General features: G+C 39.9%; 1 protein-coding gene across 4 annotated transcripts in view; it reads left to right on the forward strand.

Moving 5' to 3' along the window:
• ctbp2a (C-terminal binding protein 2a) overlaps positions 1-25,088 on the forward strand; it is a 36,699-nt gene that overhangs the window by 7,576 nt on the left and 4,035 nt on the right. For 2 of the 4 annotated variants that reach the window (XM_053632973.1, XM_053632974.1), the window contains exons 2-7: positions 2,093-2,252; positions 19,681-19,835; positions 20,229-20,373; positions 22,606-22,812; positions 22,898-23,112; positions 23,276-23,406. In XM_053632973.1, the coding sequence (XP_053488948.1) occupies positions 2,195-2,252; positions 19,681-19,835; positions 20,229-20,373; positions 22,606-22,812; positions 22,898-23,112; positions 23,276-23,406 (911 nt within the window). In that variant the 5' untranslated portion in view covers positions 2,093-2,194. Of the gene's footprint in view, positions 1-2,092; positions 2,253-4,166; positions 7,889-15,804; positions 17,568-19,680; positions 19,836-20,228; positions 20,374-22,605; positions 22,813-22,897; positions 23,113-23,275; positions 23,407-25,088 lie in introns of those variants that run through there. The other 2 variants (XM_053632977.1, XM_053632976.1) reach the window with 2 other exon arrangements.

Genomic DNA, 25,088 nt, shown 5'->3' on the forward strand with positions numbered 1-25,088 from the left:
GTGGTCTGATGAGACCAAGATAAACTTATTTGGTTCAGATGGTATCAAGTGTGTGTGGTGGCAACCAGGTGAGGAGTACAAGGACAAGTGTGTCTTGCCTACAGTCAAGCATGGTGGTGGGAGTGTCATGGTCTGGGGCTGCATGAGTGCTGCCAGCACTGGGGAGCTACAGTTCACTGAGGGAACCATGAATGCCAGCATGTTCTGTGACATACTGAAGCAGAGCATGATCGCAGGGCAGTATTCCAGCATGATAACGACCCTAAACACACCTCCAAGATGACCACTGCCTTGCTAAAGAAGCTGAGGGTGAAGGTGATGGACTGGCCAAGCATGTCTCCAGACCTAAACCCTATTGCGCATCTGTGGGGCATCCTCAAACGGAAGGTGGAGGAGCACCACCATGTTAGAGGAGCTCTCTAACATGGTGGATGTTAGAGAGCACAAAGTCTCTAACATCCACCAGCTCCGTGATCTCTTCATGGAGGAGTGGAAGAGGACTCCAGTGGCAACCTGTGACACTCTGGTGAACTCCATGCCCAAGAGGGTTAAGGCAGTGCTGGAAAATAATGGTGGCCACACAAAATATTGACACTTTAGGCCCAATTTGGACATTTTCACTTAGGGGTGTACTCACTTTTGTTGCCAGCGGTTTAGACATTAATGGCTGTGTGTTGAGTTATTTTGAGGGGACAGCAAATTTACACTGTTATACAAGCTGTACACTCACTACTTTACATTGTAGCAAATTGTCATTTCTTCAGTGTTGTGACATGAAAAGATATAATCAAATATTTACAAAAATGTGTGGGGTCTACTCACTTTTGTGAGAGAGTGTGTGTGTGTGTGTGTGTGTGTGTGTGTGTGTGTATAATATATATATATATATATATATATATATATATATATATATATATATATATATATATATATATATATATATATATATATAATTTAACTCACGTGCATGATATTGTTACTGACAACTCTATATAATAACATTTCCATGTGTTCGCTGTCATTCTACTTGTTATTATGAGCAGCAAGGGCATTAGTCAGAACTGACAATACTTGTCTTGTGATTTGTTATTTTTTGTGATATCGATATTCTAATTATATTCCCAGCAGGTTGGTCTATCAAAATTACAGTATGAGTATCCACTGGTGAGATGTGTGTGAGTGTTATGTAAGTGCACACTAAGTGTATCAGATGCGTGTTATATTTTCTGTTGGTGCTTAAATGTATCAGGGATTAGAAGACGTACGGTCCTAGACTGTGAACAAACACAGACGCAAATACTGCACCTTTTTATTTTATTATTTGCATATGAATCACATGAAGTCTAAATGATTTGGTTTATTTTAGCAGCAACCTGAACGTGGGCTGGTTGAGAAATGTCGCTCAAGTCGTCCATGTGCTGCTGTGGTGTATCTCACTCTGGTAGTAAAGCAGTCAAAAACTCAAAGCAGACTCAAAAATAATACATATTCGAGGCTGAGGAGTTTCTAGCTTGCACTCACTGAATGAATGAAATATGGAGAGCGTATGAGAGGAGACCTTGGGATTTAAAAGAATATGTTGATGACGGAGGAGTTGTGATAAAAAGGTTCCATAAGACCTCTCTGAATGCCTGGAGTCTCTGCTCTGAATGACTGATATTTAGCCTCCAGTGTAAATGCTGGAACTGAGGAAGTACGCTTACGGCTCATGTTGTGATCACTCTCGGTCAACCTGAAAGGGCACCAGGTTTTTAATCAAAGAAGTGGTGCGTGTGTGTGTGTGTGTGTGCAAAAAATGCAAAGGATTTTAAGCAGTTTTTACATCCATAGCAGTGAGTGATTGATAGTATGTTTTGTGTTTGGATTTGGGTTGTTTTTAGTGTTTTATTGAACTCACAAAAATGGTTTGCTTGAATAGTGATATAGCTCCCTCTTGTGGGAATCTTTCATTATTGCAACACTCCATTCGACCTGTCCAAAGAGTCAACCTCAATGAAAAGACAAAGTAGACCATTGTAGGAATTGAGGTTATCTGTTCAATGAAGTGTGTGTGTGTGTGTGTGTGTGTGTGTGTGTGTGTGTGTGCATGCAGGTGTGAGGTGACGGCATGCCCTGCCGGGGGTGAGGGGACACTAGTGTTTTGTGGCTTAGCCCGTTGTACAGCTAGCCGAGACGAGGAGGCTCCAGCACTACAATGGCTTTGCTTGACAAACACAAAGTAAAACGTCAACGGCTCGACAGAATCTGTGAAGGTAAGTTTTAGAGTGTTTCATTTTTTTCCAGTAATTTGTTGTTTTGACATCCCAAATGTCTTACTGCACTTCACGATGCCAGTTAGCAGTGCGGGTATGAGAGTTCGATGATGAAACCCCATGAATCTTTTTTGAAAGCTTTTCCACTTTCTCTACTATTCTAATTATAGTATAATGATCTCCACATGACACTCTCCCTTTCGGAGTAAAACACTCAAACTTTAGGAATACTTTCCATGTGCCTGTGAAACACTATAACGGTTTGGCACATTTTAAATGCCTTTTTAAATGCCTGATTTTATGAACGTATAAACAATATACTTGACCACTGATCCTCCCCACTATGTGAGTACTGGATTAGGTCTGACTAAGCACAATGTTTTTTTTTTTTTCTTTCCCCTCTGTGCACAGAACAATTAAGCCTCTAGTTTAGAAATGTGCCTCCTGAGGCAAAGTCCACTCCAGGAATGGAGAAGGAAATCTAGTGAAGATTAATTATGCTTAGACATGTAAACATGTAACACAAATCACTACATCCTATATTTTAAATGTTCTCCATTAACAGGCACAGTTTTGCATGCAGAGTAGTCAGGGTGTAGTTCTGCTGAAGTAAGTACCTATACGTTTGAAATTTATGTCTACAATACGTAGGGTAAAAATCTGTCACCACCATAGCATGCTGAGAAGAAGAACTGTAGATTGAATGCAGGCTTCCTACAAAAGCAAATTCTTACTTTCGTGCCTAATTACAATGGAAAGTGATCTCATCTACTTTTGACTGTGGCAAAGGGACCCAGAGGGGGTTGCGGTTGCCAAAGAGGCCAGGCCAAAGAAAAAATGAATGCGGAGACTATTAACTCAGCAGTATGCTTTATCCAGCAGAAAGACACAATGCTGGTCTGTTTATCAAATACAAGAGGAGATTCTAATTGTGGACTGCATTTGAATGTGCTCAGACAATTTTTTCACTGCTCTGCTTTTTTTGTAATGTCCAGGATAATAATATGTAGATATATATTGAGTGTTAAGTGCTGACTCTGGCCATGTAATTGTATTCGTGCTCGATCAATACTCTTATTTGGCAATGTATGAAAGTGGTTTAGCAGGAGGAAAGGAACGTCTGGAATGGAAATGAACAAGATGAGCAATACTCCTTGTGGTGAATGGATTATGAGTGATTGGTAAGGGCCCTTTAGGGTAAAGCACATAGTTGGTGCAGTTGTCTCTGTGTGTGTGTGTGTGTGTGTGTGTGTGTGTGTGTGTGTGTGTGTGTGTGTGTGCTTACCCTCATTGACACACACAATATGAAAAACTAATCCGTCGTGACTCATCATAGAACTCTGTGCAGGGGTGACTCTCTGTGCAGTGCAAAATGGGAGATTTTTTTCGTTATGCATTTTTCCATACTAAAACTGAATATTTGTTTCTGGACCTGTTTGTACTAGGGCATTCTGCTTGTATATGAGACAACATTGCTTTTCAATTCATGCAGCATGACGATTAAGATTATTGGATTTTATTTTATTTATGTGGTAGAGACATGATGTCAGATGTTTAGAGCTTTACTAAGCAAGGTTCATTGCTCTCTGCAAATTACAGCTGCACAATACAGAACGCTGTTCACAACTAATTGTATATAATTTATTTTGTCATTCACACAGAAATTGGGGGAAATATGTTAACAATTATGACATTTCAGCTAAAACTGAATGAGGTAGGTTTATTTGTGCGTCAGTCAAGAAAGAGCCATTAAATTTACTGTAGAAACATAATCTAATTAGCCGTCATCTTCACTCTTTATTCAAACCGTTTTCATTCATTTCTCATTTTACTCCTTATTATGTTTTCAGCATTTGCAGTTTGTTTGGAGAGCAAAAGAATATTTATTATTAAAATGGAGACTCGGAATGAGACTCGGTGAGGCTGAACATCCCAGGAGTTAGTGTACTAATATTTGTTTTTAGTGCTCATGCACATAATTTTCCCATTTGTGAATGCTGACTGCTCTTTCAAGGTTCTGAGTAATCTTATCTAATTGTGTAATCGTACTCCTTATGCACAGTCTTTTCCTTTGTATTTGGGTACATTATGTCACAGCAGCTTTGTTCATACAATGTAAATGTGCACAAAAATAACTAGAGGACTACAGTTTGGTTTAAAAAATGGCAGCATAAATGTGTCATGACAATGGACACACCTAGACATGTGCATGATCAATAATGATGCACAATGAAACTAATTTTATACTTTGGCTTAAAAAAAAAAAAAAAAAAATCAAATCCTTTGCTTGCTCCTTCTATTTTTCCCCCCATACAAATGTCTGAATAGATTTGTAGTAGGATTGCGTTTATTTATTTGAGTTAGTCAATTATGTATGAACAATGAACATTTCAGTAAGATATATTAGTCTTTGATGAACAGAGTTTTTGTGTCAAGGCACTGATATAAAGGGCATTGGGTACAATAGCTGTACTTTAACACTTTATTTTTATCTTTAGTAATTTCAAAGAATATGAATTTATTATATTTGCAATTTTTTTTTTCATGTCAGATGTGCTTTAACAGTGGTTTAAATGTGCTGTATTTGTGTCACACAGATGCAGTTGTAGTGTCAGGTCGGCTCTTTGCACTTGTTACTGAGCGTACAGTGCTTGACTAGTTGCCGGATTACTGTTCAGTCAGGATTTGATCTTTCTGAGGGAGCTGTGCGACTTAACACTGATGCATTAGGTTTGTATTAATTCCACCAGAGAGCTTCTTTGTCCAGCCCTGTGGGGTTCTGAGAAAGCCATGCTTTTTAATGACCACTGGACAGAGACTCAGCAACATCACAGAGTTTGTCAATTATCTGCAACAGGTAGGTGTGTTGTATCGTACAGGGTGACATCATCATCATTGTCATAAATGTATTTAATCTGTCTGTAAGTAAGACTTGTATAATGAATTAGTATGTATTTATGTGTATGTGCTATTGCTGCAGTGGATTTAACCGGGCTTCATTTAGTCTTTAATCCCTCATAGCACTCAGAGCGAGTAAAATGTCTCGGAGTAGAAGCAGATCAGCTCTCCTGGATTAACAAAAGCCCCTGCCTACTATGCACCACCCCTCCTTTGGTAAAGAAAAAATCTCATCACTGTGTTCTCATCAGTTCATGGTTGTTGTTTTGCATTTTCACAATGGAGTAGCAAGGTTGCCTTCGCCTACAGCCGGTGTGTGTGAGAGAGCATTTGGTATCTTCTTTCCCTTTTGTATTGCCAACAGCAGTACGAACTGGATTAATTATTCAGCTGTCACCTACCAAGAGGAGCTATCTAAAAGCAAAACTCTAAAAGAGAGGAAAGACAGAAATTACAGCTGGAACTCGTATGAAAAAGGATATTCCTGCAGCATCTTTTTTTTTTTTTTTTTAAATCCTCCACTCTTTAAATTACATAACAGAAAAACTGAAGCGAGCACAAGAGAACATCCTCTCTGCACATTTTTTTCTTCGAGAGGACTGTCTAGGTGCTAATGTTGGTCTCTAGCAAGCAGTTGCCGATTGGCCGTTCCCAAAGCTGGGACGTGCTGGGTGGGAATGGAAGTACTTGGGAATGCAGTGAGAACATGTATGAGCAGCAGACAAGGACAACTGAGCAACGGAACTCCTTTGGAGGGGATGCGGGTGGTTGGAATGAACCCCTCACTGGTGTGCGTCCATCTGACATGGATACAAAACGGGAGCCCTATCATTACCAGGTGTCACTTTATAATCAAAATTATGATCGACCTGATTGCCGCAGCATGAGGAAGAGTTCTGTTCCAGAGCTGAACAGTCATTATGACCGTTCACCCATGGTCCATCGTGGTTCTCTAACTCCACTGGATCCTTGCCAGCAAAATCCTGTAATGTTTTCCAGGCAACCTGATGACTTCTATCGTGGAGAACAAATGCCCCTTAACCGGTCAGCTTCTCATTATGTTATGATGGGAGGGACTCAACCACTTTGGAACCAGAACCAGTCTGGGAGGTCTAGTGCGCCTACCCCCACTCCAGCACCACCTCCTCCACCCCATACCGCTCACGAAATGACCCGTATTTACCGGGAGCCATGCCTTCCTAGCCCTCTACCTGCCACACCTGTAGCCAAAATGATCTCAGGAGGCCAGCACATACCAAGCCGTGCACCATCTCCTGCTTGCTATGCCACTGAGGCAACTACTCCTTGCTATGGGGCTGAGGCACCCTCCTCTCTTCCTGGATGCTCACTGTATAGTGATCTTAATGGGAGACCAGTGGATCCAAGTCAGCCTGCAGCCACCTGCCTGGTTATCGATCCATCTTCTCAAGGTATGGTTATGCGGCAGAAAAGCCCTTCACCATATGTTATACGACAGCAGCAACAGGCCCAACAGCAAAAACAGGATCCAGGTCAGCAGCAAATGCAACAAGTTCAGTCATTCCACCAGTCACAGCAGGTTCAGCCAGTACTGCAAGGGCAGCCAGTTCAACAACCACAGCAAATGCAACCAATCCAGCAAGTGCAGCAAATGCCACTTGTGCAACAAACCCAGCCTGCACAATCTGTTCAGCAGGGACAACCTGTGGCACCACCAAATCCTGTGTATGACCCTAACCATCCCTTGCCAGTTCCTGCCCCAGAGACTACTTCAGTCACTGCTGCTATCTCTGCTCAGGGTCCTCCTCAGCTCCCTACTCTACCTGCTCCTCCTCCTACAACACCTCAAAATTCACTGGCTCCTGTGGACCCCAAGAAGGTTGCTGACCCAGAATTTCTGGCATTTTTGCGCAACGAAGGTTTGTCTGAGAGCACTATAACCTCTCTGCTACAGCAGGGCTTTGATTCCACTGCAATGTTAGCTGTTATGGAACAGAATGATGTTCACTCTGTTGCACCCAACTTGGGGCAGGCACGTGTTCTCTCTCGTGTGGCAGTCAGTTGCAGACGTCCTATGGACATGCCTCAGCACCAGACTGCTCCAGTCCGAGGACGATCCAACAGTTTCAGCCATTGCAGTGACATATACATACACCAGCAACCAAAAACGACTCCAAGCATGGACTCTCAGTATATGCAGCCACCACTGACCCAAGTCCAGACCATCTTCCCCAGGATGGCTGAAGTCATGGGCCGCAGACCTAGTAGTGCTCCCTCCCAGCAGCTTCTAGAGGCTAGTGGATACCCTATAATAAGAACACCAGGGTCTTTCAGTAGTGCAGTGCTGCCTGTTCAACCTCGTTCACTGTCTGCTTACACATCACACATACCTGGAGCGCAACCACAAATCCTTGGTTTGCAACAGCAAATGCCAACTCCTATCCATGGCATGCCACAACAAACACCACAGTCAACAACCATGACCAGTCTGCCACCACAGCACGCCCCCAAAGCATATTCCACCAGCTACACTGTGCCCATGGAACTGATGAAAAGGGATAGAAGCCTGGCCACAATGTCTACCCTGTCTAATCCACAACCAAGCCCCCATATAATGCGAAAGACTGGGGCAGCACCTCATGAGAGTGCCCTGTTGCCTGTAGGTGCTGCTATACAGACTCCTTGGCTTGCCAATCAGAAGCTCTCACGACGCACTGGACCCCCGGTTATTGTATCCACCATGGCATCGCCTGACACAAGTAAATCAAAATCTTTGTCCAAATTTTCCACAATATCATCTTTTCTCAAATACCTTGAATGATTGTGAAACACTTCCATTTATACAAAGTTTCAATAATTCTTCTTTCATCTCTATAATATTCTTCTATTAGCCAGTAGTAGCAAGTGAAAATCTGGATATTTCTGACATAAGGCAAAATTTGTTAGTATGATTAATTATAAATGCCATTTTAGCTTCATGTTGGGGTTATTCCGATGACATTATTGGTGTACTGGTATATTATAAAGGTTTTGGACTTTTTTCTGCTGAATAATTCTGTATGAACACTAGACAATATCAGTTATACAGTGTTTTACAGCCTATCTTCTAGAACTTTATATGTTGGAATGTTGGCTATTTTATACGAGAACCTTTCCTCTGTTTGCTCTTCTAATTGCTACAAGCGTGCAGCCCATCACATTTCTAGGGTCTTGATGGGTATATAGTTTATATTTATTTTAGTTCTTTTTTCCAGTTGCCTTTGTGGGTTATTCTTTCGTACTTTACAAAAACATATCCAGTAATTCTCTGAATTTCTTTGTCTAGGATACATAAAAGAGGACCTAAGCATATGCTGCATGATTTCTGCAGTACTAGTGATTGAACTGGTGTAATCTTTTTCTGTATCACAGTGCAGTGGCCTTTCAGAGCACTCTCTAATCCCACCCATGCTGTTGATGTAACAGAGCGCTTTCACCCTGCAGCTCATGAATCTGATGTGAAATGACTGTGTTGGGGGAGGTGCCCAAGAAGAGCAGTAACTGGAATAGAGATATGAGATACAGTGTCAAAACCCTGCGTGAAATTACATGGCATGTCACCATCATATTATCTTATTCTAATTATTGTAATCTAAATAATGAGATATTATTAGAGAGCCTAATGAGAGGAAGATGGGAAAGAGACAGACACGGAAAACCAACATTGGTAATTGGTGACTTGATGGGTTTGGAGGAATGCACAATAAGTGATCCTGATACATTTTAAATCAGATATCTTTCATGTGATTGCCCTGTCTCTCATAATCTTAATGTTGTTGCCAGATACTGCCTATTGCTGCCTGTAAATCAAGATCATTGTGACTTTTCTCTCCAAGCTGTGTCGAGAAGCATTTGCAATATCTTAAGTCCTCTTTTATCCTCTTTACAACATTCTTTTATACAGTCAATTTTGGGCTGACACAATTCTCTCGCTTTAGACGTCTCTCCTTCAGATTCTTTAGGTTAATCACCACTTCATGACTTTAGATGACTTTCATCTAATATAATGTCAATTTTGAACTGTTGTCTTCACAGCTGGTTTTGGTTTTGTCTTGGAATACATTCTTCACGGTATGAAAGACTTTGAAAGACAAATTGGTCATGCTGAAGTTCTGTAACTTGTTCGAATATTTTGGACCGTCACTTATGTTCAAACACAAGGCACATGTTTAATATTTTCTAGTTAACAAAATGTAATTTGAAATTGTTGCTCCTGTTCCACAAATTGCGTCCTGGTGTAGCAGTAACTGTTTGTTATCGACTATATAAGAGCAAGAACATGTAATGAAGTCCCTATTTTCCAGTAAAAGCAGATGATGTTGCCATGGCAATGGAGGTAGTGGTCAGAACACACACAAATACCTAGGGTTGGCCATGTGTGTATGAGGATCAGTTGTTTTAATTAATTTGCTTGTGGTGAATTATGCCTGTGTTTAACATTTAGTTGTTTGATGTATCACACATTTGGAAGCTCATTGAGTTTCTCAGCAGAGATTTTAGGGTTGCATGCGCTTTCTTGTGACTCCATGAAGATTACTGTTAGTTAATTGCTGACATGGAGGTTAGAAGTACTTGAAGCTGGGCTGTAATTTATTAACTTTGAGACTTTACATTTTATGAGTGAGAAACTGTTTAGAACCTTTCTATGCAGACACAATTTGGCATTCATTAAATGTGTGCATGCATATCATTTGCACAAGTGTAAACTATGAGGCTTATATAAAAACAAATTGTTCTTAGCCACCATGTGCCTGCATTTCACTGCTCTTTTAAATACAGACATGGCCACAATTAACCAGGTATGGTATGGCACAGATTATGATATAGGTCAACAAAGTTTACATTCTTAAGCATTGCTGTTGAATATTTCCGTGTTTCAGCGAACATTAACAATTGTCACGTCTACCTGCACATTCACAGAATAGAAAACGTTCACTAACAGGCTGGCTTTGTCAGCCTTTTATTGGATTTAAGTGTAACTACAGTTGCTTGTATTTAACACTAATTACTTTCATAGTTAATTAACTGTATTAGCAGTCCAGTCCATGATTTCACAAGCTCTTGCAAAGTGCTTTCGGTGAACATATTTCACCTTCTGTTTAGAATTTCACTGCTAGGTATTTTGCATATTCATGGTCAAAACTACGCAAGAATATGAGAATGAATCTAAGCAAACATTTATTTTGATAAATACCCACACTTTTGCACAATTTGCATGGTAGAATTTCTGAAATACTGTTTAGATTTAGAAGTTGAAAGGCAGACTGAAGGAGTGTAATATTATGTTGTTTGTGTGTAGTCATGAATTTTAAATTTACAACTGTTTTTCTGTTTCTGATTTCCCTCAAGTAACAAATCTTTGGTAATAATTTGACTTCATGTCATTCCTTTGTGTCTCCATAAGGTGCATATTCTTGATGTGTTAAGTATTCATACCTGATGTGTTGAACCACTTTGTACATGGCAGTATCACAAGGCCACTCTCCTACAAGTCGTGGAGATGTGTTTTCCAATAGAATGCATGCAATTTGCAAGAAGTGCTCAGTGCATGTGAACTTTTAAGCTGGAAAACTAAAGGGGAATTTACAGTCTTTAGAGCAATATATAGAGGAGTTTAAAGTAAATATCTAGAGAAAAAAGGGTGGAAGAGGCAAGAAAACAGAAAAGGGCCAGAGTCAGTCAGAGTAAATGCAGTGGCCATATGTTGAACTTAATGTGCTCTTTCATTATTGTGGTTTTGGAACTATAGCTAAGGGGAAAAAGAGACGAGAGAAGAGGGATTACAGACATAAAATCCTACCAGCCATCTGTGCTGGGTTGGGCTCAGTGGGGAAGGTGGGTCGCAGTGCTTAATCCAACTGAATGAACAGAGTATAACTTCCATTTGGAAATTATGCTTGCTGTAGGAAAACCATGAGTTCTCAATCCTTAAAAATCAAATTCCTATCTCTCTGACCAGACATGAAGAGGGACAGATGAACAGTTCTCCATTTGTGTGTGCGTGTATGTGCGCATACATTTTGGTATATGTGTAGGCAAACAGGTGATGTGAATTATTTATAGTACGAAAAAGTCATGGTGTCATGGAGGTTGAGTTACACTCCACCTAAGAAGGTGGAGCTGAAACTATGTGCAGAATTCAGATCCTTCATTTCGGGAAGACATCTGGCCTGTTTGCTCTGATCTGATAATGTAGAAGGGGTTAAACCTGAAAAGGTTTTGGAACATGAGTTAAATGTAACAGGAGTTAACAGGTTTAACAGGAGTTAAATGTAACAAATGTAGTAAAATGTGTTACTGTGCCTTTAGGGAGCTCTAAAGCACTGATATATACTATATACAGCACTGGAAAAAGTCTTTGCCCCATCCTGATTTCTTAGGTTTTTGTGAATATCTCATACTAAATAGTTTTGGATCTCCAAACCAAATACAACATAAAACAAAGGCAACCTAAGTAAACACACAATATAGTTTTTTGTTTGTTTGTTTGTTTTAAGCAAAAAAAAAATAGCTATCCAACACCTATCACCCATGTGAAAAACTCATTGCCTCCTTCAGCAGCAATAACTGCAACCAAAAACTTCTGATAACTGGAGATCAGTCTTTCACAGCACTGTGATGGAATATTGGCCCAGTTTTCTTTGCAGAACTGCATGGGGGGGTGCTTGAGTTGCTTGAGTTTCAACTTACGGACTGAAGACCGAATATTCTCCTTTAGGATTTTCTGGTAGAGAGCAGAATTCATGTTTCCCTCAATTATTACAAGTCGCCCAGACCCTGAAACAGCAAAGCATCCCCACACTATCACACTTCCTCCACCATGCTTGACCGTAGGTATGATGTTCTTTTTGTGGAATTCTGAGATTGGTTTACTCCAGATGTAACAGGACCCTTTCGACTCAGTTCCACTTTTGACTCATTAGTCCACAGAACATTCATCCAAAAAGTTTAAGGATCATCAAGGTGTGTTTTGACAAAATTCAGACAAGACTTAATGTTCTTCTGGGTTAGCAGTGGTTTTCACCTCGCCACTCTTCCATGGAAGCCATTTTTGCCCACTGTCTCTCTGATAGTGGAGTCATGAACAGTGACCTTTATTGATGCAAGAACCAGTACAGTAATGTGAAAAAATAAGTATACCCCATGGAAATTGTTGCCTTTTTTTGACATATGTGGACAAGCAAACGTTTAACATCTTTGAAATAGTGCCTGTTAATAAAGTTGATACACTTGAACAAAACCACAAATAAAAATAGCTTTTTCAATCATTTATTAAACAGGAATATCAATAGATGTGATATTCTTCTGTGGAAAAAGTAAGTAAACCCTTGGCTTCAGAAGCTAGTATTGCCCCCTTTAGCAGAAATAACTTCTTGTAGGCGTTTTGCATAATTTTCCACCAGTCTCTGACATCAGCTTGCTAGAATTTGAGAGAAAAAATTAAGACTTTATCTATTTTATTTTATTCATGTTTTCATGTGTTTGCATTTAAGGGTTAGTATGGGTTAGTAAGGGTTAGTATGGGTTAGTATACTAGAGTAGTAGACAAGACAGTGGATGTGATTGGGATATGGTACTTATTAAAGCGATGGGCTAGTGGGGTATAGGGCGAAAGTTTGTAATATTTGAAATATAAATTGAGTTAATATGTATAACACCGACTTTGGATTCTGTGAGTATTGTATGCATGTATGTTTAATTTATTTACATGTGTTTGTGAGCATTCTGTTTGAGATGTGTGGTATGGCTTTAACTATGTAGTTGATCTGTAGAAGCTGAATTGTTGGCTTTTGCACGGTTAAATTTGAAAGTTTTATTTTCGATTGAGGCAGAGTTTTTCTATTATGTAGTCGATTATTAGGTTTTTCCAATGTGTGATATTAATATTGTTCTTTGATTTCCAAATTGATAGTATGGTTTTCTTGGCGATGATTAGTGCTGTAAGGAGGACTAGGTTTTCCTCTGAAATGCTGATCCCAGATGTATAAGTAGGCAAAGTGAAGGGGTAAGTGGGATGGTGCTATTTAGAAAACAATATATTTCCTCAGTGATTTGTTTCCAGAAGTGCTTAACTGGTGTGCTGTCCCATATGGCATGTATGTAATGGTCTTGTTTATTTTGTGTGCACTGTGTGCAGATGTCTGATTCCCCAAAGCCCATTCTATACATCCTATGACCTGTGTAATGAGTTCTATTGATTATTTTGTATTGTATCAGGTGCAGACTAGTGTTATTAGCTATGAGGGACATGTTCTGTAATATCTGTTGCCAAAAGTCTTCTCTAGGTGGGATTGCTAAGTCGTCTTGGTATGGTGAATTGGTATCGTCAAGGTATGGTAATTGAGGAGTTGGAATGGGATATTATTTTATATATTTTGGATAAGACTGTAGTTGGTGGTGATATATTTAGTAGTTCTGATACTAATGGGGGGAGGTCTAATGTGTTGTCTTTTAGGTTGATTTCAGAGCATATAATGGATTTAAGTTGTAGAAATTCAAGGAAATGTTTATTTTCTAGTCCATGCTTTTCAGCTAGATATGGAATTGATGAAAAAGCGTTGATTTTAAGGTGTATAATTCCTTTTTCTACCCATGTGGAGATGTTTGTTATCTTAACTGTGTTTGTGAAGTTGGGATTACGCCATATGGGAGTGTTTTAGGCTAGTTGGAGTGGTGAATTAATAGTTTTATAAAATGTCCACCAAGCTGTTCTAGTCGTTGGACATTTGAAGCAGGGGTGGTGTTTGGTAGCTGTACTGACAAAGGGCAAATCTGTGATACTGATTTTATTTCGTAGTGCCTGTTCTATATCTAGCCAATTTTCCTTTGTCTGACTGAGCTTTATCCATTTGATTATATATTGGAGTTGGTTAGTGAGGTAATATTGTTGAAAATTCGGGGCATCAAGTCCTCCCTGATATTTGGGTCTTTGTAAAGTGGTTAGTTTGATTCTTGGAGGTTTGTTTTTCCAGTAAAATTTAGCGACTACAGGAGTTGACTGATTTGAACCAAGAAGGGGGAGGTTGAACTGGGATAATTGAAAATAAGAAATTAATTTTGGGTAGTATCGTCATTTTTATGGATGCTATTCTGTCGATGAGAGAGAGGGGGAGGTTTATCCAGCGGTGGATATCATTGTTTATGGTGTTCAATAAAGGGTTAAAATTGGGTTTATGCAAGTCTGACAGCTTGGTGGATATGTTGACACCAAGATAACTGATGTAGTCAGTGCTTATGGGGTAGGTAGAGATTGTACTGTATTTTCGGGGAGTTTCATGTTTAGAGGGAGCATACTGTAGATTGAGTTCAGTTTGACTGAGTAATTTGAAAGTTTGGAATATTTTTCGATTGTGTGAAAAGTTTCTTGTATTGATTCTATAGGTTTTTGTAAGACGAGTACAATATCATCAGCATATAAGATGATTTTGTGTTCTATGTTTGCTGTCTGGATCCTATTAATATTTACATTTTTTCTTATTGCTGTGGCTAATGGTTCTATAATAATGGCAGATAGGGATGGAGAGAGTGGGAATCCTTGTCTAGTGCCTCTGTGCAGAGTGAAACTTTGTGATATTAGTCCATTAGTGATAACTGTGGCCTTTGGTGATGTGTAGAGTATTTTTATCCAATGAATAAATGATTCACCGAAACCTAGTTTATGAAGTGTGGTGAGTAGAAATTTCCAGTTCACTTTGTCAAAGGCCTTCTCTGCGTCAAGTGTTACTATTGCTCATTCTAGATTTATATGCGATGTGTAATATATCAATTTAAGGAGCCTACACATGTTAGTGGTTGACTCTCAGTTTTTAATGAATCCAATTTGATCTGGGTTGATTATTGAAGGGATAACTGTTTCAATTCTATTAGCTAAGGTCTTGCTTATTATTTTTGTGTCTGTGGAGCATGGAGCAAACTTTTTTTTTTGGTATTCACAAGACAAATGAGTTCAGAAAGAACAACTAGGCCACAGAAAGTTGCTCAGGATCCAGTTTGGCAAAGTCACATGATTGGTCTCATGAGGCAAAGGGATTGTGAGATCAGGCAGTATCTGCTGATTTCTTCGAGGTGAAAGATGAGCAGATCAGTTTTTCTGGGATTTTGAAAGACACGTCCACTAGACATTAGTGGCATCCCTTTTCTGAAGTTTTGAATACACTCTTGATAAACTTCTGTTTTTATTCTTTGCTCCATAAAGAAATGTTTGTGTGCGTGTTCCACTTATTGTAACTCTTCAAATGCTCTGCACTGATGCCTCCACATAACAGCTTTTAGCGTTGAGTGGTAATAAGGCCCAGCTGTGTGTGTGTGTGTGTACGCACGCACGTGTGTGTGCACGCTAGTGCATGTGCATATTCAGGGCTGGTCCTGTGCTCTCTCTTTGCCAGGCCAGATGGCTCCTGTCACAGAGAGCCCTGATAGGAGGGAGTAAGGGAATGAATATAATGAATAGAGGAAATAGCAAAAAATCAGTAGGAAGCAGATTGCAATGTGAGAAAACACATCCGCAGCTGCACAGTGTGGAGTAATGTGAATGGCACGACCAGAAGTGTGAAGGCTGTGTAAATACATGGGCTTTTTAAAATTTTTATAATGTCCTGTTCATTCTTTAACAACACGCACACACACAGCTCAGTCTATGAGTCACACACTTTTAGAACAATATCATGACCAGAGCCACATTTACTAGCCGTCATGTCTGTATTACACTATGCAGTGCTCATGAGTTTGTGGAATTGTGTAAGCGAGGGAGAGTAAATGAGTGTGTCAGATGTCTAACCCTTACCATAGATCCTGTTTTGTTGCTTATGGTGACCTAATTCCCTTCTAATGCATCTGTAACGTGTGTGATTACCATGGACATCAGTTTTAACATTTTTTCCTTGTACTAAGAAAATAATTTAAAATCAATTTACTCTAAGATCCCTAATAGGCTGAGAGCATATGTTGGGACAAGGAATGAATATTCATACTGGATGCATATATTTATAAACTGCTTGAAGTAATTCTTTGATGTGAAGCTGTATGATCGTCCCTTCAGACAATTGTCCCTTCCCTTTTTTTGTCTTTATTTATTTTTTAATTTAAGATGTATGTGGTTATTTACAGTGCAGTTGTGTGGGTCAGATGATGCATGGATACCAAAAACCTTTAGAAGGGTTTTTACTCTATTGCTCCAAATGTACAAATATGGTTAAAACTACATAACAGCTTTATCACTATGTGATGGGGGCATGGTTTAGCAAGAGTCTGCAGTGGGAGGGTAGTGTTTGGAGGACTATCTATGGGTGTAATGATTGGCATGACACATGTGAGTGGTGCCCATGCCCTGGTTTCCCAGTATATTCGAGTGATCCGTTTCCCTCTTCCTGAGCATGTGTGTATGTGGCTGTGAGCTGAACGAAGCTGAAAGTAATGAGAGTAGTGTGTTTATGAGTGGCACATTCATGCAGTTCAGTTGCCCTTAGACTTCCATTATCAGTCAGTTTTGAATGAATAGGTTTCTATTCTTTTCAAAGTACAGGGAAATGCATCAAAACAATTGTCTGAGGTAAGTACTCAATCATCCAACTCGGGAGTATTCCTTTAAGTCTGTGTTCCTGCATTTATTCTGAACAGTTCCCATGTACACTTACACACACACACAAACACACACATACACTTTTTATAAGTGCTCATATTATAAGACTATTTAATATGAGGCATGTTTAGCCAAAACCAGCAATTGGAACACAGATAGAGCACAGGAAATAGGACTAGGAGGTGAGGGGTGTGTGTGTGAGTGAGAGAGAGAGAGAGAGAGAGGGAGAGTGAGGGAGATCAGGGTTAAGTAAGAAAGAAAAGGCAGGGGAGGGGGTCGACAGCTCCTAAATGCTGTGCTTTTACAAAACATAAATTGAAGAAAAAGGCAGTGCAGAGGAGTGAAGGGGCCGTGGGGAAGAACAGAGGGAGGAGGAGAGACTGCAGCAGGAGACCAGAGGAGAGCCGCAGAAGTGCGCGTTTGTACTGGCTCTCGCGGTAGTTTTTTTTTTTTTTCTTTTTTCTTTTTTCCTTTCTTTTCACTCTTCTCCCTGACGCTCATTCCTCATTGTTGAAACGCATTGCATTCTGCTGCTGTGACGGGATCGTTCTCACTAGACACTGAGGCAAAAAGGAGGAAGAGCGTGTGTGTATGTGTGTGTGCATGCCACTAATCAGGCTCCCCTTGAGCTGGGGAAGAGAAACCACTACAAACACACTGAGGAGGACTGGGGAAGACGCAGAGAAGAGGAGGGGGCTGATATACGGAAGGAGAGATCCCCCTGAGGATTTTTTCCCCCCACTCACCTCCTTCCATTCTTCACTCGATTTTGGGTGTCTGCAGAGCTCTTATGGGAGGAATGTGGAGGCAGCAGTTTCCAGGCAAGAAACATATTTCCTCCTCACACACTGTGTGTGTGTGTGTGTGTGTGTGTGTGTGTGTGTGTGTGTGTGTGTGTGTGTGAGAGAGAGGATGTATTTTTCTCTGTGTGGGGACTAAACATCTCCATAATAAGAGCACATGATAGTTTTGACCTTGTGTTAACATTTGACTGATTTTGGTATAAAAATGCAGATTTTATTTGAAAAACTAAAACAGCCGAAGATATTTTTATTCACTGAGGTTAAGGTGTGCTGTAGCATTATTTATTTTCATTAATACACAAAATGCAAATACCTTACAAAGATAGTAATGCAACACTGCATGTGCATATGTGTATGTGTGTACTCATGAAAGCTTTGTTAGATATGCAGGCACTGGATATTAAATACATACTATGCCATAACTATTATGTGTATTAATTTTCATGACTACAGTTCCCTCACACACACAGTCTGACTTGGCACAAGATTTGTATATTGACTCACCCTAACCCTCTTGGCAACTATTATAATCTGCGGTTATGCTTTGCATGTGGCGTGCATGCGTGTGTGTGTGCATCTGTCTGTCTGTCCAACTGCCTCTCTGGTGGTGGTGTTGGGGCTTTGTGGGAACCCAGTGACCCTATATATATATATATATATATATATATATATATATATATATATATATATATATATATATATATATATATATATATATATATATACATACATATACACACACACACACACACACACAAATATTATATATATATATGTATAATATTTGTGTGTGTGTGTGTGTGTGTGTATGTATGTGTGTATATATATATATATATATATATATATATATATATATATATATATATATAATATATATAAATTATTAGTGGTACTTCTTCCCAGGACATCCTTTGGCATACTCTGAGAGATTAGGTTGCTAGGTAACCAGGGACAGTTATAGACAGTGAGGTGAAGCCACTCTGAGAGAGACAAGAATTCTCTCTCTCTCACTCTACTTAAAAGTAAAAGTCAAGTAAAAGTCAAATGCCCCTGCAAACACATGCACACACGTCAGCACATGTCCACGCTGTGGAAACTTTTGCTCATTTCCTTTTGTTTTGACAGTCCTTTATTGTTCATGTGGTTTTGGACACTATTACATTACATAATCTCTCCATTGCGCTCCTCTCTCTCTCTCTCTCTCCCTCTCCCTCTCTCTCGCTCTTTCTTTCTCACTCACACCTTTTGATTTTGGGAGTGTGGTTTCTCTTGTAGTAGAGTGCGTGCTGCCTGGTTGGATAAGCTGGTAGCATGAACAGGACCCACTCAACTTGGCTTCTTTTAAAATAAAGAACTTGGGCTTATGTTCGTCTTTGCAGGAGATGTCGGAAAAAAGCTTTTAGCTTTGATAGTGTGCAGTAGTATCAGGAACTCTTACAAACATTTGATCATCAGTGTCATTTCCTTTTGAAATGTGTATTGCTAATTGTAAGCAACAAGCAACCTTAAGGCTGATAAAAGTGCTTTTTAAATGCAACTTACTATTATTACTACTATGAGCCATACCGCCAACCTGATGCTGTGATGCTTTGATCTTTCATGAGTATTTCTGCCTTATGTGCAAGTTAGCCTTGAGTACTAGGTGTCTTTTTTTTTTTTTTTTTTTTTTTTTTTTTTTAAATTGACTTTTTATTAAGCATGGAAATCCGACTGAGACTGTAGAGGTTGTCCTTGTGATCTGATTAAAAAAAATAATAATAATAATATGGAAACCAGGGACAAAGCTGATTCCATGGTTCTTACTTCTTTGGTGACAGCATTGTAAATAATTCTCACGTATTCCTGAGGAATGGCCAGAGTGGAGTGAAGAGAGGACTACCTCTACTCTCCCAGATACCATTAAATTAAATATATTCATAATCCTGCTCAAATCCTGCTGTAATCTCCATGACAACCAGATTCACAGTAAGAGTGTGAGCTGGAAAGTCATACTAAGTGTGTTGATCCCATTCTCTTTTTTTATGGCTTTCTCACACACTTACAAATGCAAAGTGGTTCTCTTAAGTTTACAAGTGTATGAAATTACATCTCTCCGTCTCCATTTTCCACCCCTCTTACTCTCTCTTTGCAGGTATAAGGCCGCAAATCATGAATGGACCGATGCATCCTCGGCCGCTGGTCGCTCTGCTGGATGGACGGGATTGTACAGTGGAGATGCCCATCCTCAAAGATCTGGCAACCGTGGCCTTCTGTGATGCCCAGTCCACACAGGAGATCCATGAGAAGGTACTTCACACACTCAAATATTGTGCTCTCTCATTATCCAGGTATGAGATGTATTTTTATATCTTTCATGGTATAAAAAGATGAAATTCTATTGTGCTGTCAATATTTTGTATTGCAGAATATCAGCACTCTTGTTAATTTTTTTATAAGGGTGAATAATGTGAAATGATAATTGAGTAATGAATAATGAATTTTTAAGAATGAGATGAAGGGTGTGAATGAGATCTTGATTCACCCAGGGATATCCTCTAAAATGACTGTGAAGATCAAATGGCAGAAGCTTAAAATGAGAGGATGGCATTTCATCTCAATAATGTAACAGTGAGGGACCGGTTGATGATGATGATGATGATGATGATGACAAGCATTGTGTGTTTGTTTGGTTTTTGGCAGGTACTAAATGAGGCAGTGGGAGCAATGATGTACCACACCATCACACTCACCAGAGAGGACCTGGAGAAGTTTAAAGCCTTACGCATCATCATCCGCGTTGGCAGCGGCTATGATAACGTTGACATAAAAGCTGCTGGAGAAATGGGTGAGACTTTGTACAGATAACAGTCAGAGCAGAGGCTATACTTCACAACAGGTAAAAACAGACAGGATGAATAGTGGTGCTCTTTAGCAGTGTTGTTCAGAAGCTTTGCGTGGGAGTACACGGAGTGGAAGGAAATTGTGTGTCTGAAAGTCATTCGCAGCCTGTGACTGATCCTGGAGTTTGTATCTCAACAGAATTCACCTTATAGGCATTGTCAAAGAAAGATGTTTATTGTAATTCTACGTTTTCAACTACAAAAAGTAAACATCGGATATGTTTGTCTGTGATTTTTGAGAGGAACTCTAAAGCAAGAATAACCTTATCAAAAGAGGGCGGCAGTTGAGCGGGCTGGAGGCAGAGCCAGCACATCCATATCAGTGACCCAGGCAGTTAACTACAACAGCATTGGAGCCACCTCTATGGAGTTTGATCAAATAGGTTTTTGGACTTTGGGACAGTGATAGCTCAGTGGTTAAACTGACTAATGATCAGAAGGTCGTGAGTCACTGTCACTGCTGGGCCCTTGAGCAAAGCCCTTAACCCTCAACTGCTCAGTTGTATAAGTGAGATAAATGGAAGTTGCTCTGGATAAGTGCGTCTGCCAGGTGCCATAAATGTAAAAAAAATATGATCACAAAGTGTGTAATTTTAACAGTCTCTCTATAAACAGACAGAATGGCAATGTGTCAGTCGTCGCTCCATCAACTGCATACCTCACCAGCTAATGGTTGCCTACTCGTGCCAATTCTAAGAGAATTATCATTTTATTATGATTTTATTTAGAGGGGAAAGCATAACAATGAGAGCCAGCATAAACTACAGCAGGTCACAGAGTCACTAGCATACCAAATGAGATGGGTGAGAACCTCCGTCAACTCCATCTCTGTGGTGGCTCACTACTGCCTCTTACTGCAGTTACTGAGTTACTGCACACAACAGTGTCCATAATATCTATAGCATTTGTTACTCTTTGAAATATGAGTGGATGATTTGTATTTCCTGTATCTATCAAACGAAATCAATTTAACCTAAGAGAAATATCACAGCAGGCATCCAAATGTGCCATTTACATCTGCGAGTCATCTGCAGACTAATGTATAGTTTTTTTGCACTCAAAATCCAGGACATTTTCATCATAATTTTACTCTGCTGGCTGCTTGTGATTAAATGTGAGGGCTAAAATCTTATATCTTGACAATGAATCTGTTAGGGTTGAGTAATGCATTATATCAGAGGTCTCAATGGCACAATGAGAATTATGGGGCGAACTATTACACACACTTAAAGACAGATAGGCAGCTGCCCACAGTATCATTTATTTCTTTATTTATTTATATTTACCAGGTTTTTTCAGGTTTGCTCTGCCCTACTGGGTTCATAACTTGTTTCCTTCGAATACCAAACGTGGTAAGCAGAAAAGCTATAAAAGATGATTGAGTAAATATTCCATCTTATTCACATTTATTACATCCGCGTCAGTCACCACTATTGCCGTGTTAGGGCTCTCTCAGGGACATGAGTGGAAAAATATCAGCTCAAATGAAAATCAAATCTAGGGGACGTTTCACTCTGTGTAATCATCTGACACATCTGTCACTGATGAGCTGCATGAATCTACAGTCTGTGCTAGAGAGAATCAGCCCCAGCCTCACTTCATCATACATTTTTTTTGTTTGGACGTGCTGTTGTGCATCATTCAATACAGTCTGCCTCAAGACATTTGATTTGGATGCCAAAAATTTTATATGTTGTATTTATGCCTTTTTATCTTTGAAATATTCCAGCTGCCCCTACTGGTAATGTGTGGGCTTTGCTGGAGTTAAACCATTCAGTTCAATTAATTCCTGATCCAGTTCTCCTGTTATTCTTCTTTATTGACGTTAACATAATAAAGCGACAACAGGAGGAAAGCCTAACATTTAAATCAACTGCTCCAAAAGGTGCAAGCACTTCATCAAGACATTGTCCTCTTTCCCAGTAATCTGTTGGCTTTGTTCACACACCAACCTTCCTGATACTTAATGGGAGTTGTTTTAGGTCTTGCCCCTGTAGTGTTGATTCCATCATTCATCCTGTGATTTCAACTCTCACTTTCATTCACACTTAAGCTTTTCCTGATTAATTCATTTTGAATCCCTGAATAAACTTGCCTGTGTGAAAGGGGCGTAAGAGAAAAACTACTCAAATGCATTTGTACAAAACCCATATTTGTTTGTGTGTGTGTTAATGTAGGCATTGCAGTGTGTAATATCCCATCTGCAGCTGTAGAGGAGACTGCAGACTCTACCCTCTGTCACATCCTGAACCTGTACCGGAGGAACACCTGGCTGTACCAGGCTCTCCGGGAGGGCTCGCGGTTCCAAAGCATAGAGCAGATCAGGGAGCTGGCGTCAGGAGCAGCTCGCATACGGGGAGAGACCCTCGGACTCATAGGTTTTGGTGAGAGTCAGAGAAAAACACAGTTTGAAGGTTCGCTGAGTGCGCATAGTAACCTTTAGTATAAATCTGTCTTTACATTGTACAGGCCGAACAGGTCAGGCGGTAGCAGTTCGGGCAAAAGCATTTGGCTTCAACGTGATATTTTACGACCCGTATCTGCAGGACGGTTTAGAACGATCACTGGGTGTTCAGAGAGTGTACACCCTTCAGGACCTGCTGTACCAAAGTGACTGTGTCTCTCTGCATTGCAATCTGAATGAACATAACCACCACTTGATCAATGACTTTACCATCAAACAGGTGTGCAAATGTGTATCAACACACACACATACACAGTACAGACATACAACCATGCATACAGACAATTACTTGTGATGCTGAACTGCCATCTAGTGGTTATTTTGGCGAATCAGTGTTATTTGTGTTGGTATCCTAACATCCTGTGGGACATTGCTGTGTGTAGATGCGTCAGGGTGCATTCCTGGTGAACTGTGCTCGTGGTGGTCTGGTGGATGAGAAAGCTCTGGCTCAGGCCCTGAAGGAAGGAAGAATCAGGGGAGCTGCTCTGGATGTGCACGAGTCTGAACCATTCAGGTGATGTTTGTAGCTGTGTGCTTATAGCAGTATGTGGTTCAGATATAAACCACGGTGTCTTCACATATAGTCGTGTAGGAAAAAATAAGTACACCCCATGGAAATTGTTTTTATTTTAATTTTTTACATATTTGGACAAGCAAACATTTGATCATCTTTGAAAGGAAGGAAAATCATTTATTCAGCAGGAATATCAATAGATGTGCTATTCTTCTGTGGAAAAAGTAAGCACACCTTTGGCCTAAGAAGCTAGTATTGACCCCTTTAGCAGAACGTCTTATAGGCATTTTTTGCATAATTGTTCACCAGTCTCTGACATCGGCTTTTTGGAATTTTTGCCCACTCTTGCATGCAAAATTCTTTCAGTTGCAAGTTGTTTGAGGGTTTTCTTGCACGTACTGCCTGTTTCAAATCCCCCACAACATTTCAATGGGATTCAAATCCGGGCTTTGACTAGGCCATTCCATAACCCTCAATTTCTTCTTTTTGAGCCATTCCTTGCTGGATTTGCTAGTGTGCTTAGGATCATTATCCTGTTGAAAGGCCCACTTTCAGTTCAACTTCAGCCTTCAGACAGATGGCCTCGCATTATCATCAAGCACTGTTTGATATGATGCAGATTTCATAGTTGAGTCAATGAATGCAAGCTGTCCAGTCCCTGATGCAGTGAAGCAGTCCCAAACCATAACATTTCCACCACCGTGCTTCACAGTTGGTATGAGGTGCTTCTCCTGAAAAGCTGTCTTTGGTCAGCGCCAAACATGTCTGCTGTTACTGTGGCCATACAACTCTATTTTCATCTGTCCAAAGCACATTATTCCAAAAGGCCTGGACCTTGCCTATATGCTCATCGGCAAGCTGTAGTCTTGCTCTAATGTTCTTTTTAGACAGCAAAGGATTTCTCCTGGCATGCCTCCCATCTCTTTCTGATTGTAGAAGCATGCACTTTGACACCAACAATTGCAAGACTGTGATGACATTTTGGGGTTCTTGAAGACTTCTTTTTGCATCAGATGGTCTGCTATTGGGCTGAATTTACTGGGACATACAGTCTTGGACAAATTGGCAGTTGTTTGAAATCTGCGGCACTTGTAGATTATTTTCCTTACAGTGGAATGATGTATTTAAAATAATTTGGAGATCTTTTTAAATCCCTTGCCAGACTCATAGACATTCACAACCTTTCATCTGAAGGCCTCTTATAGTACTCTTTAGATCTTGGCATGATGACACCACACACCTCAATAGCAAAGGGAACACCAGACACTAGATATGAAAGGGGTATAAATAAGACCAGTTCCTCCTGCACTCCCTAAGCAGGCTCTAATCACTGGCAACCAATCTTGCTTTTTCCATGCAACTGGTCTGTTTTTTTTGTTCATTTAAATTGGGAAAATTACTACAAAATGTCAATTTTATGTCATTTGATAGTGTATACATTTTTTTCTGTGCATCACTGTTTCAAAGAGGATCAAATGTTTGCTTGTCCAAATATGTAAATAAATAAATAAATAAAACCCATGGGATTTACTTACTTTTTACATGACTGTATATTGCAAAAAAGTTACATATTTTGTTTAATTAATTAAAAATTACCAGACTACTAACCATTAAACAACCTACTTTGTATTTATCTAGCTGCTACTCATTTTTGCTGAACATCAAGTAAACTTTGCAGACTC

The sequence above is a fragment of the Ictalurus furcatus genome, chromosome 9 (assembly GCF_023375685.1).
Source record: "Ictalurus furcatus strain D&B chromosome 9, Billie_1.0, whole genome shotgun sequence".
NCBI lineage: Eukaryota > Metazoa > Chordata > Actinopteri > Siluriformes > Ictaluridae > Ictalurus > Ictalurus furcatus.